At 37.6% G+C, this 18,087-nt stretch overlaps 1 protein-coding gene across 1 annotated transcript in view; it reads left to right on the forward strand.

Annotated features, from left to right (window-relative positions):
- LOC121021769 (olfactory receptor 4F21-like) overlaps positions 1–329 on the forward strand; it is a 5,396-nt gene extending 5,067 nt beyond the window's left edge. Inside the window, 1 exon segment of the mRNA XM_040462396.1 lies at positions 1–329. This exon segment is cut by the window's left edge and continues 12 nt beyond it. Within this exon segment, the coding sequence (XP_040318330.1) occupies positions 1–329 (329 nt within the window).
- The last annotated feature ends 17,758 nt before the right edge of the window (positions 330–18,087 follow it).

The raw sequence follows: 18,087 nt of genomic DNA on the forward strand, positions 1-18,087 counted from the left end.
GTGGCTTCATGAGCATGGGCACCTTCTTCCTGCTAATCCTTTCCTATTCATTCATTTTGATCACTGTCTGGAAACGTTCTTCAGGAGAATTATCCAAGGCATTTGTCACTTTGTCAGCTCACATCACTGTGGTGTTTTTGTTTTTCACTCCATGCATGTTTCTGTATGTCTGGCCTTCTCCCCCACCTTCAATTGATAAAAATCTGTTCGTTGTAGACTTTGCTATTACCCCTGTCTTGAATCCTGTTATCTATACACTAAGGAACAAAGACATAAGGTTATCTATAAAAAGACTGCACAAAAAGATATCTAATTCCAAATTTTGTTGACTACATCTATTTCAGGGAGCTCTAAAACTAAACACCCTACTGCACGCTGACCCATCCCTATATAAGCACCTCAAATTTAACATATCCTGCACAAACTTATCATCTGCCACTACTACCACTACTAATTCATCTGTGAAGTATAAGATCATTACCAAAACTCTCATGAAGTTGTAAATTCATCATACAAAGAATTGATATTCTAACAGAGAATAGCATAAACTGACAACATTTTAATTTTGAATTTTTGGTTATTTTGCCAATAAAAATGTAATAACACTGTTTCTGCTATTCATAAGCTTTAAAAATAACTTGTAAATGTGTATTATGAATGGATGAATGTCCATCACATGAAATTGCTGTGTGTGTGCTGTATGTATGTGTGTGTGTGTATGGCCCAATGGCTTTTCTTATTCTTTAAAAGAAGACACAGAGGGGCGCCTGGGTGGCACAGTCGGTTAAGCGTCCGACTTCAGCCAGGTCACGATCTTGCGGTCCGTGAGTTCGAGCCCCGCATCAGGCTCTGGGCTGATGGCTCAGAGCCTGGAGCCTGTTTCCGATTCTGTGTCTCCCTCTCTCTCTGCCCCTCCCTCGTTCATGCTCTGTCTCTCTCTGTCCCAAAAATAAATAAATGTTAAAAAAAAAATTTTTTAAAGAAGACACAGAGACAAATTCAAGACCCAGAGTTTATTTGGATGGGGCACCAGGAACACATTTTTTTCAGAAGTGGAGACATGGGACAGGAAAAACACAGATGCCAACAGAGGGTATATTAATGGGTATTCTACTATGTGGACATTGGGGTTCAATTCTGCTATGGCTCTCTAGGAGAATGTACATATTCTATAATATACAGTTGTTTCACTTAAGAGACTAAGAAGCTGTATTTCTGTGTTGGGGTAGTTCTGAGGCAATGACCCCTTGGCAGTCCCAGGCTTCCCCATGTAATAGGTTGAGCAGTTCTGATAACCAAAGAAAAGTACTCAGGCAGAAAATTTTTGCAGCTCGTGGTATAAAACAATCTTACATTCTTTCTTTTTTTAATTTTTTTCTTAATGTTTTTATTTATTTTTGAGACAGAGAGAGACAGAGCATGTGCAGGGAAGGGGCAGAGAGAGAGGGAGACACAGAATCGGAAGCAGGCTCCAGGCTCTGAGCCATCAGCACAGAGCCCGATACGGGGCTCAAATTCACAGACTGTGAGATCATGACCTGAGCCGAAGTCAGATGCTCAACCTATTGAGCCACCCAGGCGCCCCATATTCTTAGGAATATTAAGAGGGATATGTGTGTGGCATCAAAAGCATCACAAACACTCCACATCTTCCCATGCTTCGAGGCACTCACATTCCATGTAAAATCACTCCATCATTGATTGTTCAAATGCAGGAGTGTTAATGAAACAAGTGTTAACGGGTTCCATCATTGCACATTTCCAGGAAGATAATCGCTATCTTCTTCCTCCCTAATCCATTCTAGATTTCCCTCACATTTTTTCTGTACTTCTGCTGATCTAGATCACTTGTCCAGATCCACACTTCCTACCTATGAAGGCTAAATCCATGATTACCATGGTTTTGTCAGGCTGTAATTACTGCAACTACTCATTTAGAGTTATCACCACATATAGCAGACATTCTACTTCTTGGTGATAATGAAGGTTAATTACATCTGGCATGGTAGTAACTGTTTTTTGTCTGCTGATCTATAAACACAGGAAACCAAAATGACCAGGGAGCTACTAAAATTTTAGCTTTATTAAAATGCTTACTCTGTCCCCAGAAGAAACATATACCACCCCAGCAGAGGTTCAAGTTGTAGGTCAAGAAAGCTCAAATTCTCCAAGGAAGTGATGGTGAATTGAGCAACTCTCACTGACGACCTTGGGTTTCCAGACCTCTGCATTTTGGAATACAATACCTTATAATGCCCATTGGTTCAAAGTATGTACCACAAGTTAAAGCACTAAGTATTATCCCCAACCACAATTACTCGCATCTTTACTTGCATTTTTAAAAGGCTGTTCCCATGTTCTATTAGTCTGACAGCTTTTGCATAATGCCATCTATTGCCATATCAGTGGATCACTTGGTTGTGTGCTCACTGTTGTTCTTTCTTGGTTGTAAAGATACTTCTTTGTCCAAAGCAATGTTGTGAAAGACATTAGACATTCTGTGTGTCTTTGGATCGCTTAATGGCCAAGGTACTGCTGTAAGTATAGTCAAAACCATACTTGGAAAACATGTTTTTTTTTTTTTTAAGGCTTACTTATTTTTGAGAGAGAGAGACAGAGTGCAAGCAGTGGTGGAGTACACAGAGAGAGAAATAGGAAGACCCAGAATCCAAAGCAGGCTCCAGGCCCAGAGCTGTCAGCACAGAGCCTGATGCAAGGCTCAAACTAATAGACCACAAGATCATGACCTGAGCCAAAGTTGGACGCTCGACCAAATGAGTCACCCAGTTGCCCCGGAAAAGATGTTTATCCCAATAAGAACTATCTGTTGTTCTTACAGCATGAAAAGAACCTAATGTGAACAACTAGCCATCAAGTTGCTGGCTAAAAGCACCAACTGATGAAACCACATCAAGGGTTTAGCATCCGTCTGTACTTCTGAAATGAAAAACATTCAATAGTGGCTGTCACTATAACTGCTTAACTGAGAAGTAAGAACCCATGCAAAGAACCCATGCAAAGACTTCTCAATGAGACTTCAGATGAGATTTAATCTTTATCCTATAATAAAGGAGGATTCTCAAAACAGAGGTGAATAAATCCACATAATCACAAAAATTAAGAATTTGAACAAAAAGTTATATTCTTCATATAAAAAAATCAGATACATACTCTTTAAAATAAATAAATTGGATAAAATTGTTTAAAAATTATATTATAAAGCACGTTTTAATAGTGTGATATTTATATAATTGTAGCATAAAATTTGGAATTTTAGGCAAGGCAAAACAAATAGAAAACATGAAAAAGGAAAAGGCTATATTTTACTACACTACATTTAAATTTATAAAAAACAAATATAAAGGTTTCTGGTTCCTAGTTCTGCATATAAGAAGCCTGGACATGATTCCATTCTAACAACAAATAGAAGGTAGAAAAAAGTGAAAAATCAACAATTCTTGAATTCAAAAAGCAACGGAAGGACACAGGGCAAACTACTGTCTCCAAGATTAGAGACACAGACAAATATAGGTTGTCATGGCTTATTAGAGCAGACACAAACAACCAGAAACTGCTGTGGGAATGAGAGCTGGGTAGCAAACGTAAGCCATAATTGATGAATTTCTGGAGTCTCAGTACAGGCAATTTTGAAAGTTAAAACCTATCCTGGGGAAACCAGCCATAGGGGGTCCCAAAAATATTGTGAGGTTTACTTGCAACAGCTTGATCAGATTCCCTAGTAAATATCTGAGAAAAATCCCCTCAGGTTTCTGGCAGTGGAAGAGGAAAAGGAAATATTTTGAAATACACCACAATACTCTTTTCTTAAGAATCCCTGCCCTTGGGAAACTAGCAAACCAGAATCTAAACTACTGAGGTATTTATAAGAGCCTAACTGACCTGGAGAAGGCAAATACCCAACTCCAACCCATGCTTGCCATTCTGTCCCTCGTAAGGATTGAAAAAACAAACAAACAAAAAGACAAAAACAAAAACAAAAACAAAAACAAAAACAGAAACACCTGTGGAGTTCACAGTCCAGAGGCATAGGCTCATTAAAAGCCTAAGCCCTAATCATCAGACTACATAGTGCTTTTCCTCCACCGACACTCGACCACATTAACTAAGGCCAATTTACAACAGTTCCTTTGCCCAGTACATCATGTCAGCATCAAGAAAAAATTACAAGTCATACTAAGAGGCAAAAAAAAAAAAAAAAAAAAAAAAAAAAAACAAGAGACAAAACTAGCTTCAGAGCTAGATACAGCAGGGATGTTGGAATTCTCAGACAAGAAACTTAAGATAACTGATTAATATGCTAAGGGCTCCAATGGATAGATGGCATGTGAGAACAGATGGCCAATATAAGCAAAGGGATGGGAATCCTCAGAACAAAACAGAAATGCTAGAGATCTAAAACAATGCAACAGACATGAAAAGTGACCTTGATGGGCTCATCAGTAGGTGGGACACAGGTGAGGAAACAATCTCTGAACTAGATCATATATCAATAGGATCTTTGAAAACTAAAGACAAAGGGAACAAAGAATTTAAAAACAAACAGACTAAGGACTGTGGGATAACTAAAAAAGGTGTGATTTATGCATAATGGGAATCTCAGAAAGAGAAAAGCTCAGTGGGGACTCTCTGCCCCTCCACATCTTGCTTATACTCTCTCTCCCTCTCTCTCTCAAAACAAATAAACTATAAAAAAATCCATGATAGAAGTCACAGGGAAAAAAAACAACTTTATGTATAAAAAAAACAAACTGAAGAACCATATCCAACTTCTCCTCAGATACCACGCAAGCAAGAAGAGAATAGAGTGAAATATTTAATATATTGAGGGGAAAAAACCTAGAATTCTATACCTCTCAAAATTATCCTTCAAAAGTAAAGAACAGAGACTTTCTCAGACAAGTAAAAATTGAGGGAATTTGTCACTAGACCTGCATTGAAAAAAACTATTAAAAGAAATTCATTTGAGAGAAGGAAAATAATATAGGTCAGAAATTCCCATCTACACAAAGAAAGGAAAAGCATAGAAAATGGGATAAGTGAAAATAAAATAAAAACTTATTTTCCTTATACTTAATTGATCTTACAGATAACTGTTTAAATAATAATAGCAACAACGTACTCAATTATATATGCCTAGATTTATATATTATTCAAATATGTATGTGTATATTTACATATATATGTTAATGCATGCTTACATGTAAGTGTAAGCATTTGCAAAATCCAACACCAATTTATGGTAATAACTCTAGGTTAAATTGGAACAGAAGGGGGGCGCCTGGGTGGCTCAGTCGGTTAAGCGTTCGACTTCGGCTCAGGTCATGATCTCACAGTTCGTGAGTTCAAGCCCCGCGTCGGGCTCTGTGCTGATAGCTCAGAGCCTGGAGCCTGTTTCAGATTCTGTGTCTCCCTCTCTCTCTGTGACCCTCTCCCGTTCAAGCTCTGTCTCTCACTGTCTCAAAAATAAATAAACGTTAAAAAAATAATAATAAAGAAGATGGCGGCGTAGGAGGACACTGGGCTCACCTCGCGTCCTGCTGATCACTTAGTTTCCACCTACACCTCCCTAAATAACCCAGAAAACCACCAGAAGACTAGCAGAATGGAGTCTCCAGAGCCAAGCGCAGACTAGAGGCCCAAGGAAGAGGGTAGGATGGGCGGAGAGGTGGTGCACATTCCGCGGATTGGCGGGAGGGAGCCGGGGCTGAGGGGCAGCCCATTGGCCAAGCAGAGCCCCCGAGTCTGGCTTGAAAAAGCGGAGGGGCCAGACGGAGTGTGTTCCAACAGCAAGCGTGACTTAGCATCTGGGAGGTCATAAGTTAAAACCTCTGCTTGGAAAGGGGGAAGGCTGGAGGACAAAGGGAGGGAGAGTTGCTGAGCCCTGGGAGGACAGAGCTCATTTTGGCGGGGAACAAAGGCTCTCACCAGCGCCATCTCCCTCGCCTTCCCCCAGCCAAAATCCCAGGGGGAACCAGTTCCTGCCAGGGAAATTGCTTGCTCCACACAAACACCCAACACTGTGCTTCTGTGAATCCATTGCTCCAGTGGGTCTGACTCCCTCCTGGTGCCACAGGGCCCCTCCTGAAGTGGATCACCTAAGTAGAAGCAAGCTAAGCCTACCCCTCCTGCCCCCATGCACCTTGCCTACCCACCCCAGCTAATACGCCAGATCACCAGCACCACAAGCCTGGCAGTGTGCAAGTAGCCCAGACGGACCACACCACCCCACAGTGAATCCCAACCTGAGGAGAGGGGAAGAGAAGGCACACACCAGTCTGACTGTGGCCCCAGCGGTGGGCTGGGGCGGATATCAGGTCTGACTGCGGCCCCGCCCACCAATGCCAGTTATACACCACAGCACAGGGGAAGTGCCCTGCAGGTCCGCACCACTCCAGGGACTATCCAAAATGACCAAACGAAAGAATTCCACTCAAAAGAATCTCCAGGAAATAACAACACTAATGAACTCATCAAAAAGGATGTAAATAATATAAGAGAAAGTGAATTTAGAATAATAGTCATAAAATTAATCGCTGGGCTCAATAGTCAGGAGGAGCTGAAAAAAGCTTTAAACAAGATGCAAAGTAAAATGGAAATGACCACAGCTCGGATTGACGAGGCAGAGGAGAGAATAGGTGAGCTAGAAGATAAAATTATGGAAAAGGAGAGGCTGAGAAAAAGAGAGATAAAAAAATCCAGGAGTATGAGGAGTATGAGGGGAAAAAGCAACTAGAAGCAGAACAGCAAAGACAGCCTAAATCCAGCAGAAGAAGAGAAATAATAAAGATCAGAACAGAAATAAACAATATAGAATCTAAAAAAACTGTAGAGCATATCAACGAAACCAAGAGTTTTTTGAAAAAAAAATTTGTTTATTTTGAAAAATAAACAAAATTGACAAACCTCTAACCAGGCTTCTCAAAAAGAAAAGGGAGATGACCCAAATAGATAAAATCATGAATGAAAATGGAATTATTACAACCAATCCCCCAGAGATACAAACAATTATCAGGGAATACTATGAAAAATTACATGCCAACAAATTGGACAACCTGGAAGATATGGACAAATTCCTAAACACCCATATTCTTCCAAAACTCAATCAGGAGGAAATAGAAAGCTTGAACAAACCCACAACCAGCCAAGAAATTGAATCGGTTATCAAAAATCTCCCAACAAATAAGAGTCCAGGACCAGATGGCTTCCCAGGGGAGTTCTACCAGACGTTTAAAGCAGAGATAATACCTATCCTCCTCAAGCTATTCCAAGAAATAGAAAGGGAAGGAAAACTTCCAGACTCATTCTATGAAGCCAGTATTACTTTGATTCCTAAACCAGACAGAGACCCAGTAAAAAAAGAGAACCATAGGCCAATATCCCTGATGAATATGGATGCAAAAATTCTCTAGAAGATACTAGCAAATCGAATTCAAAAGCATATAAAAAGAATTATTCACCATGATCAAGTGGGATTCATTCCTGGGATGCAGGGCTGGTTCAACATTCGCAAATCAATCAACGTGATACATCACATTAATAAAAGAAAAGATAAGAACCATATGATCCTGTCAATCGATGCAGAAATGGCCTTTGACAAAATTCAGCACCTTTCTTAATAAAAACCCTTGAGAAAGTCAGGATAGAAGGAACATACTTAAACACCATAAAAGCCATTTATGAAAAGCCCACAGCCAACATCATCCTCAACGGGGAAAAACTGAGAGCTTTTTCCTGAGATCAGGAACACGACAGGGATGCCCACTCTCACCGCTGTGGTTTAACATAGTGTTGGAAGTTCTAGCATCAGCAGTCAGACAACAAAAGGAAATCAAAGGCATCAAAATTGGCAAAGATGAAGTCAAGCTTTCGCTTTTTGCAGATGACATGATATTATACATGGAAAATCCGATAGACTCCACCAGAAGTCTGCTAGAACTGATACATGAATTCAGCAAAGTTGCAGGATACAAAATCAATGTACAGAAATCAGTTGCATTCTTATACACTAACAGTGAAGCAACAGAAAGACAAATAAAGAAACTGATCCCATTCACAATTGCACCAAGAAGCATAAAACACCTAGGAATAAATCTAACCAAAGATGTAAAAGATCTGTATGCTGAAAACTATAGAAAACTTATGAAGGATATTGAAGAAGATATAAAGAAATGGAAAGATATTCCCTGCTCATGGATTAGAAGAATAAATATTGTCAAAATGTCAATACTACCCAAAGCTATCTACACATTCAATGCAATCCCAATCAAAATTGCACCAGCATTCTTCTCGACACTAGAACAAGCCATCCTAAAATTCATATGGAACCACAAAAGGCCCCGAATAGCCAAAGTAATTTTGAAGAAGAAGACCAAAGCAGGAGGCATCACAATCCCAGACTTTAGCCTCTACTACAAAGCTGTCATCATCAAGACTGCATGGTATTGGCACAAAAACAGACACATAGACCAATGGAATAGAATAGAAACCCCAGAACTAGACCCACAAACCTATGGCCAACTCATCTTTGACAAAGCAGGAAAGAACATCCAATGGAAACAAGACAGTCTCTTTAATAAATGGTGCTGGGAGAACTGGACAGCAACATGCAGAAGGTTGAAACTACACCACTTTCTGACACCATTCACAAAAAGAAACTCAAAATGGATAAAGGACCTGAATGTGAGACAGGAAACCATCAAAACCCTAGAGGAGAAAGCAGGAAAAGACCTCTCTGACCTCAGCCGTAGCAATCTCTTACTCGACACATCCCCAAAGGCAAGGGAATTAAAAGCAAAAGTGAATTACTGGGACCTTATGAAGATAAAAAGCTTCTGCACAGCAAAGGAAACAACCAACAAAACGAAAAGGCAACCAACGGAATGGGAAAAGATATTTGCAAATGACATATCGGACAAAGGGCTAGTATCCAAAATCTATCAAGAGCTCACCAAACTCCACACCCGAAAAGCAAATAACCCAGTGAAGAAATGGGCAGAAAACATGAATAGACACTTCTCTAAAGAAGACATCCGGATGGCCAACAGGCACATGAAAAGATGTTCAGCGTCGCTCCTTATCAGGGAAATACAAATCAAAACCACACTCAGGTATCACCTCACGCCAGTCAGAGTGGCCAAAATGAACAAATCAGGAGACTATAGATGCTGGAGAGGATGTGGAGAAACGGGAACCCTCTTGCACTGTTGGTGGGAATGCAAATTGGTGCAGCCGCTCTGGAAAGCAGTGTGGAGGTTCCTCAGAAAATTACAAATAGACCTACCCTATGACCCAGCAGTAGCACTGCTAGGAATTTATCCAAGGGACACAGGAGTACTGATGCATAGGGGCACTTGTACCCCAATGTTCATAGCAGCACTCTCAACAATAGCCAAATTATGGAAACAGCCTAAATGTCCATCCACTGATGAATGGATAAAGAAATTGTGGTTTATATACACTATGGAATACTACGTGGCAATGAGAAACAATGAAATATGGCCTTTTGTAGCAACGTGGATGGAACTGGAGAGTGTGATGCTAAGTGAAATAAGCCATACAGAGAAAGACAGATACCATATGGTTTCACTCTTATGTGGATCCTGAGAAACTTGACAGGAACCCATGGGGGAGGGGAAGGAAAAAAAAAAAAAAGAGGTTAGAGTGGGAGAGAGCCAAAGCATAAGAGACTGTTGAGAACTGAGAGCAAACTGAGGGTTGATGGGGGGTGGATGGGAGGAGAGGGTGGGTGATGGGTATTGAGGAGGGCACCTTTTGGGATGAGCACTGGGTGTTGTATGGAAACTAATTTGACAATAAATTTCATACATAAATTAAAAAAAATAAAAAAATAAAAGACAAATCATACCAAGTATCTTTTCTGACAATAATAATCTGAACTAGAAATTAGTAACAGGAGGAAAACAAAGGAAATTGCAAATATGTGGGATTTAAACAACATACTTCTGACCAACTAACGGGGCAAAGAAACCCAAAGGAAAATCAAAACTATGTTTAAACAAATGACAATGGAAACAGAACATAGAAAAGCTTATGGGGTGTTGCAAAAATAGTCCAAAAAAAAATTTACATTGATAAATGCCTGCATTAAGAAAAAAGAATGATCTCAAACAATATTTTACACCCCAGGAAACTAGAAATAAAACAAGCTAAGACCAAACTTGGCAGACCAAAAGAAATCACAAAGATCAGAGGAGAAATTATGAATTAGAGAGAAAATGAATACAAAAAAAAAAGCATCAAAAATATAGAAATTCTCTCTTATTTGCAGTTCAGCTTTTGTGGTTTCAGTTACCCATGGTTGACCATAATCTGGAAACAGATGATCCTCCTCTGATGACTTATCAGAATGTTAACAGCATTCTAACAGTATATCATAATGCCTACATGCACCATTCACCCCACTTCATCTCAACACATAGGCATTTTATCATCTCATCATCACAAGAACAAGAAGGCGGAATATAGTACATCGAAATATTTTGAAAGAGGAGTGCCTGGGTGGTTCAGTCTGTTACGCTTCCAACTCTTAATTCTGACGCAGGCGGTGATTTCATGGTGGTTCATGAGCTCAAGCCCTGCATCTGGTTTAAGGCTACCCCCTGTTTGGGATTGTCTGTCTCCATCTCTCTCTGCCCCAACCACCCCCCCACTCTCACTAAAAATTAAATATTTTGAAAAAAGAAAACATTTCTTATAAAAAATTTTGAAAGAAAGAGAACACATTCATACAGATTTCATTACAATATATTCTTATAATTATTCTATTTTATTAGTAGCTACTGTTGTTAACCTCTTCCTGTGCCAAATTTATAAATTAAACTTTATCCTAGTTGGGTATGTACATACAGGAAAATACATCGTATATCTAGGGTTTGGTTCTGTCTGTAGTTTCAAGCATCCATTGGGTCTATTGGATTCATCCCCCACAAATAAGGGAGGCCTACTGTTAGAGCTTTTTCCCAAGGTTTATTGAGAAATAATTGAGATATATCACTGTATAAGTTTAAGTTGTACAACATGATGGTTTGATTTATATTTATTGTAAAATGATTACTGAAATAGGTTTAGTTAACATTCATCATCTCAAAGAGTTAAGAAGAAGAAAAAATTCTCCTTGTGATGAGAACTCTTTGAACTTAATCTCTTAACTTCCCAAGTATCATAAAGTAGTGTTATTGATAGTCATAACATTGTACATTACACTCCCACTACTTATTTCTCTTATAACTGAAAGTTTGTGTCTTTTAACTGCTTTCTTCCAATTCCCCCTCCACCCTCGCCATATCTAGTAACCAAATTTCTTTTTCTGAGATTCGATTGTTTTTGTTTTAAATTCCACATAGATCATACAGTATTTGTCTTTCTCTTTCTTATTTCACTTAGCATAATACCTTCCAAATCCATCCATCCATCTTGTCTCAAATAGTAGGATTTCATTGCTTTTTATGGCTGAATAATATTCCATGCTGAAGATATATATATGTATATATGTATGTGTGTGTATATATATATATATATATATATATATATCTTCTTTATTCATTCATCCATCAGTGGACCCCTTGGTTGCTTTCATGTCTTGGCTATTGTAAATAATGCTGCTATGAATGAGGAGGTGCAGATATCTTTTTGAGTTAGTTTCATTTCCTTTGGATATATTCCCAGGAGTGAAACTGCCAGATCTTATGACAGTTCTATTTTTAACCTTTAAAGAAACCTCCATAGTGTTTTCCATAGTGGGGTTACCAATTTACAATCCCACCAACAATGTGCTAGGGTACCTTTTTCTCCACATTCATACCAACATTTCTTACCTTTTTTTTGTTTGTTTTCTTGCTGATGGACATTTTAACAGGAATGAGGTGATATTTAATTGTAGTTTTATTGCACTCCCCTAATGACCAGTGATGAGCATCTTTTTCTGTCCCTGTTGGCCATTCATACATCTTCTTTGGAAAAATGAATATTCATGTGCTTTGCCTTATGCTTATTTTTGAGAGAGAGACAGATCATGAGCAGGGGAGGGGCAGAGAGAGGAGACACAGAATGTTAAGCAGGCTCCAAGCTCTGAGTTGTCAGCACAGAGCCCCATGTGGGGCTCAAACTCACAAACTGTGAGATCATGACCTGAGCTGAATTCAGACGCTTAATCGACTGAGCCACCCACGTATCCTGATTTACCCATTTTTTATTGGAATATTTGGCTTTTACCATTGAGTTGCATGAATTCTTTATAACTTTTGGATATTAAATAATAAATCTGATATGGTTTGCAAACACTTTTTCCCACCCACAAGTTGTCTTTACACTTTGTTGATACTTTCCATCGCTGTGCAGAAGCTTTTTTAGTTTGATGTAGGCCCACTTGTGTGTTTTGACTTGGGTACTTGTGCTTTAGGTGTATATTTCCAGAAAATCATTATCAAGATCCTTATCTTGGAGTTTTTTTTCCTAAGTTTTCTTCTAGGAGTTTCATACTTTCAGGTCTTATACTTAAGTCTGTAAGATTTCAAGTTATTTTTCATGAGTGGTGTAAATTAGGGGTGTAACTTTATTCTTTTATATGAGAATATCCCATTTTCCCAGCATTAATTAAAGAGACTGTCTCTTTTCCATTGAGTGTTCTTGATTTTTCTTTCAAATAGTAGTTGAATGTATATGCTTGGCTTTATTTCTGAGCTCTGAATTCTGGTCCATTGGTCTATTCGTCTGTTTTTATGCCAATATCATACTGTTTTAATTACTGTAGCTTTATAAATAGCTTGAAATGAGGAAGTGTAATGTCTCCTGCTTTGTTCTTTCTCAGAATTTGACTCTTCAGTCTTTTGAGGTTCCATATAAATCTTAGGAGTTTTTTCTACTTCTGTAAAAAATGTCATTGGAATCTTAATAGACATTGCATGAAAATTACAGTTGGCTTTTGGTAGTATGGACATTTCAACAACACTAATTCTTCTAACCCATGAACATGGATACCTTTCCGTTTATTTGTATCTTTTCTATCAATGCCTTGTAGTTTCCAAAGTAGTGATTTTTCACCTCTTTGGTAAAATGTATTCCCTAGTTTTTTATAGCTAATATAAATGGGATTGATTTCATTATTTCCTTTTCAGAAAATATGTTGCTAGTGTATAGAAACACTACTGAATTCTCAGTGTTAATTTTGTATCCTGCAACTAAACTGAATTTGTTCAGTAGCTCTGTTTTTTGGGATGAGTTTTTAGGATTTCCCATATATAAATAAAATCATACCATCTGCAAATATAGACAGTTTTACTTTTTCCTTTCTAATTCTAATGATTTCATATCTTTTCTTACCTGATTGCTTTAGCTAGGACTTCCAGAACTATGTTGAATAAAAGTGGCGAAAATTGGCACTGTGTCTTACTCCTGATCTTAGAGTAAAAGCTTTCAACTTTCACCACCAAGTATCATGTTAGCAGTGGGCTTATCCTATATGGCCTTTACTATGTTGAAATGTGCTTCTATGGCTAATTTGCTGTGTTTTATTATAAACTTGATGTTGAATTTTGTCGACTGCTTTTTCTGCGTCTGGGATGATCATATGATTTTTTTTTTCTTTCATTATATTAATGTGATATATTGATTGATTTTTGTGCATTGAACCCTCCTTGCATGCCAGGTATAAATCCAACTTGATCATTCTGAATGATCTTTTTAATGTGCTGCTGAATGTAGTTTGCCAGTATTTTGTCCAAAAATTTTGCATCTATGTTCACCAGAAGCACTAAACTGTACTTTTCTAGTAGTGTCTGATCTGGCTTTAATATTGGAATTATGCTGGCCTCATGGAATGCATTTGGGAGTGTTCCCTCCTCTTTGATTTTTTGGAAAGGTATGAGAAGGAGTGGTGTCATTTAAAATAATTTTGTTAAATAAAAGCTATACGTATTCAGTTTGAACTGGACCCCACAAGCATGTGCCCGTTGAGTGTAGGCAGTGTATGTGGAGGCATGACCTGCAGGACTTCAACTAACTTCACAACCTTCATCTGTATCTTTACTCCTGAATATATATGAAGATAATGAAGATGGATGTGGACGATCCTCTACTATTCCCTCTTCTTCTGCCTAACTTGCATGAGCTCGGGTATGGTCATCAAGTTTCTTGTGTAACAGGCCAAACCTTATGGGCCATATGGTGTCTGGTGAAACTATGCAACTCTGCTTGTTGTAGCACAAAGGAGCCATAAACAATACATGAACAAGTGGTTGTGGCTGTGTTCCGATAAACTGTATTTGAGGAACAGGCAGTGGTCCAAATTCGACCTATAGGTCATAATTTTCCAACTCTTAATCCAGAATTACATTTCTTAAGCTTTTTTCCTTTTGTTCAACAATTCAGCATGGTCCCATACCACTTATGTCCAGTTATAATCCAATATGATTAAAGAATAGAATAGTCACGCCAACATATTTATTTCATTCATTCAATACATTTTTAGTGTTGGTGATTAATTTTGGGATAAGTAACAGATAAAACATCTTGAATGAGAATGAATCGTGAATGCATATAAGACTTACATAAAGTCTTTTGCTTCTTCTGGAAAAAAACCCTGATACATAGGGCTCATTCTCTGCCACTCCATAAATGAGGGCATCTGCAATAATTGTAGACTTCTCCTTCTTCCCAAATCAGCAAATCTAAGTAGGCTCACATTTCCTGTTCTAAATGGTACCTATTTCCACCCATCCTGCATATTATCTTGCCTGATATACAGGAGATATTATAACACCTTCCTTTTTTTTTTTTTTTTTTTTTTACCTTTCATCACCAAGTAACTCTTCTGATATTTTTTTTTCCTCTTGGGAAAATTAACATGACTCATAGAACTGGTACCCAGGAGAAATCAATAAAAGCCTGGTTAGTAGAAATCTAAGAAATATCAATGGGTCAATAACACCTACTACCACTAATTAACTGTATTCTCACTGGGAAGAAACATATATTTTTGTCTTGAAGGTGATTATACTACAAAGCAGAAAACAAAAATATTGAGATTCTACAAATGCTGCTTCACACCCTAGAACAGAACAGGTAGGTTAGAAAAATATTCCTAATGTTGAGCAATACCATAGCAATCTCTCCCTTCTTATTCTTCCATTCCACTTTCTCTCTTTCTTTTCCACTTGTATACTTTCCTTCTGCCTTTAGTTATTACAGTCCCTTGAACACTATTCTTACTATTTTAATCACAAAATTATATTAAGCCTGACGAAGGAGATATTTCTGAAAAGATTAACATTTATGATGTCTGGTTTTGATAGGTTGGTATCTCAAGAATCTTGTACCTCTCACCACTTTCTTCATAGTCTTATGTGACACTTCACATTTGCTATTGTGAAGACCAAATATGGTAAATATTTCTTGCCCACTCCATTCCCACTCATGCTCCTAACTGACTGAACAAATGGAAATGATTCTCTGTCCTCATATGGGGAATGCTGGAGTGGAGTCCCTCCACTTGGCATATTTGATAAAGCATTTGATGATGTTAGCCAATGACTGGGTCAAGAAATAAAGAGAGAATAAGAGTGAATATGAATTAATAACTGGTATCCATCAGTTCTGAAAATATGGTACAACAGTGACAAGACACTGGCAAAATGAGTTTGGGACAGCTTTGCTTCTCTGTGTTTTCAGTTTTAGGTTGGTGATAATTTCTCTTGGCCCCTTAAGAAGTGGGAATTTTCAATCACTAAAATAAAAAAACCTGAGTTCTACCTGATTCTCTGCATTACCTACATAAAAAGTTTTCTATGTTCTGAATGTTAAAGTCAAAATATCCAGCAGGGATAGAAACCAACTCTTTTGAGATTCTGCCTCCAAAGAATTTCTAATTCTTAATGTTTTCTAAGCAAGAAAAACAACTAAAAAAATTTTAAGCAGATTGAATTCATCCTCTCCTCATGCTGTAAGCATGAACTAAATCTTTCAGAATAAACTAATTACTAGAATCAATTCCTGATAAATCATGAGCAAAGATGGGATCCTCTGTAAGCAGGGTAATCATCACAACATAGCACGCAGTCACTAGTAAGTCTGATTTCGCTACACACCTTTAGCTTTTCTCTTTAGACAGATTTCTTCAGTCAATTCTGTTTTAGGAAATATTAGGAAGAATAAAATTTGATTAGCAAACTAAAGATAGCTTTTATTAATGCTTTCCCATTGCTTTCAGTGTAAGACTTGCATGTTTCAAATAACACACCAGCATTCTATAAAAAGCCATTCAGTTGCCAATCATTAATATTCCTTAACTCCAAACTCATTCACACGTATTGAATGCACGTGTAAAGTTCCGGTTAAAATTAGGCATAAAACACCAAGATTTTCTACATAGTATACCAGTAATTGTCATTTACCCCCAAGAAATGATGGTTTAAATTTTAAATTATAAATCTAGTACCAAAAATATGTAATAATCCACCTCTCTCACATATATGCATTCTCTACTCTCTCCATAAATCTCACAAGATGCTTCTTTTTCTCTTGCCCTTCTCTATTATTTATTTGAGAGAAACAGAGACAGAGATGGATAGAGCACCACTCCCTTCACCCCTTTCTCTACAACCCTCTACAACCCTTCTGTCTGGCAACCACAAGTTTCTTCTCTGTATTTATGAGTCTCTTTCTACATTTTCACAGTTTTTATTACAAAAATGTGGCCAATATAGAAAAAACAAAATATACATGGTCAAGTTTTTTAATATTAAAATTACCTAAAATGTCATTGATCCAGTGATCTTCTTGAGATGTTCATGTATTTACATATTTTTGTAGTGTATACTTGTAAAGAGCATATCACATAACACATACTCATTTGTAACCAGGTTTTGTCACTTTATAATTTAGTGGACATGTCAAATCCAAATTTGCATTGTTTATAATGGCCACACTCATTTTGGTACTAATCTTCTCAATTCCCTTCTGCATATCTTCTAATATCTTATCTCTTAAATGTAGTTTTAATTTTTCACTTTAAATTAAATAATGAATGGATCCAAATGAATTTATATATCTTCATCCTTTCTACTTATTCAAACTGAAAACAGATATTCCCCTGGAAAAAAGTTGTTGGGAGCAATTTTGCACACCTCCAAATAGCATTTTAGCTGAACTAAGCTTCAAATATTTGAAGACAAGCTCTCATAATGCTTGAGATCCAGTAGTTTTGACATGCTCTTAGTATATCATGATTAAATATTTTGATTCAGTGAGCATAATTATTTCTGTTTTGTGTTTAAATTGCCACTCATTAATCCTAGAACACACCTTTCAAAAGCATAAAATCTCTCTCAATCCTAGCAAAGTACTGAAAAGCCATTTTTCTGAGTCTTCTGACACTCTCTTTTTGGCGTTGGGAGGTTCACTTGACCTCAAATGTGTCTTAATTTTCCAAGTGACTTGTTGCAATCACAAGAATTGTAAACTATCAAAGGACTAAGCCTTTTCATTTTATGTTACCACTCCTTTTACATTCAACACTCTTTTACTCATTGGCTTTTACTCATTGGCTTGGTCACAATGAGTGTTAATTCCCAAGATTTCACAGGTGTGAAGTAAAGATTAGTCAGAGAGTACATTCTGCAAGAAAATGTGTGTACAAATATCATTAAGAGTTTGAACATTCAAATTATGGGTAACTATTCACGAAACAGAAGATGTTTTCTTGAATGTATATGGAAAAGACTGAGAAAGACTGAATTATTGCACAACGAGCATGGTAAAGAGGCTCTTTACCAGGAAGTGTTACTCTTTGCTCCTAATTCCTCCATGTTTCCAAATAATTGTTTCTTTCTCTCTCTAGTTGAACTTATGATTATCTCAATTCTCCTATTCATTTATCTTCCTTTCATTTGCCTTCTCTGTATGTTTTCCAGCTTCACATTTTGGCAATTACAACATATCTTCCACAAATTCATTGAGGGGCAAAGCATATCAATGTTCAGTACCCATATTTCTCAATTCTTCCTTATTTTCTACCTTCAGAACACTTCAGCGTCTTCTCTACTGATTGAGCCA

This window comes from Herpailurus yagouaroundi, unplaced genomic scaffold, assembly GCF_014898765.1.
Source record: "Herpailurus yagouaroundi ecotype Mexico unplaced genomic scaffold, PumYag 315, whole genome shotgun sequence".
In the NCBI taxonomy this organism is placed as follows: Eukaryota; Metazoa; Chordata; class Mammalia; order Carnivora; family Felidae; genus Herpailurus; species Herpailurus yagouaroundi.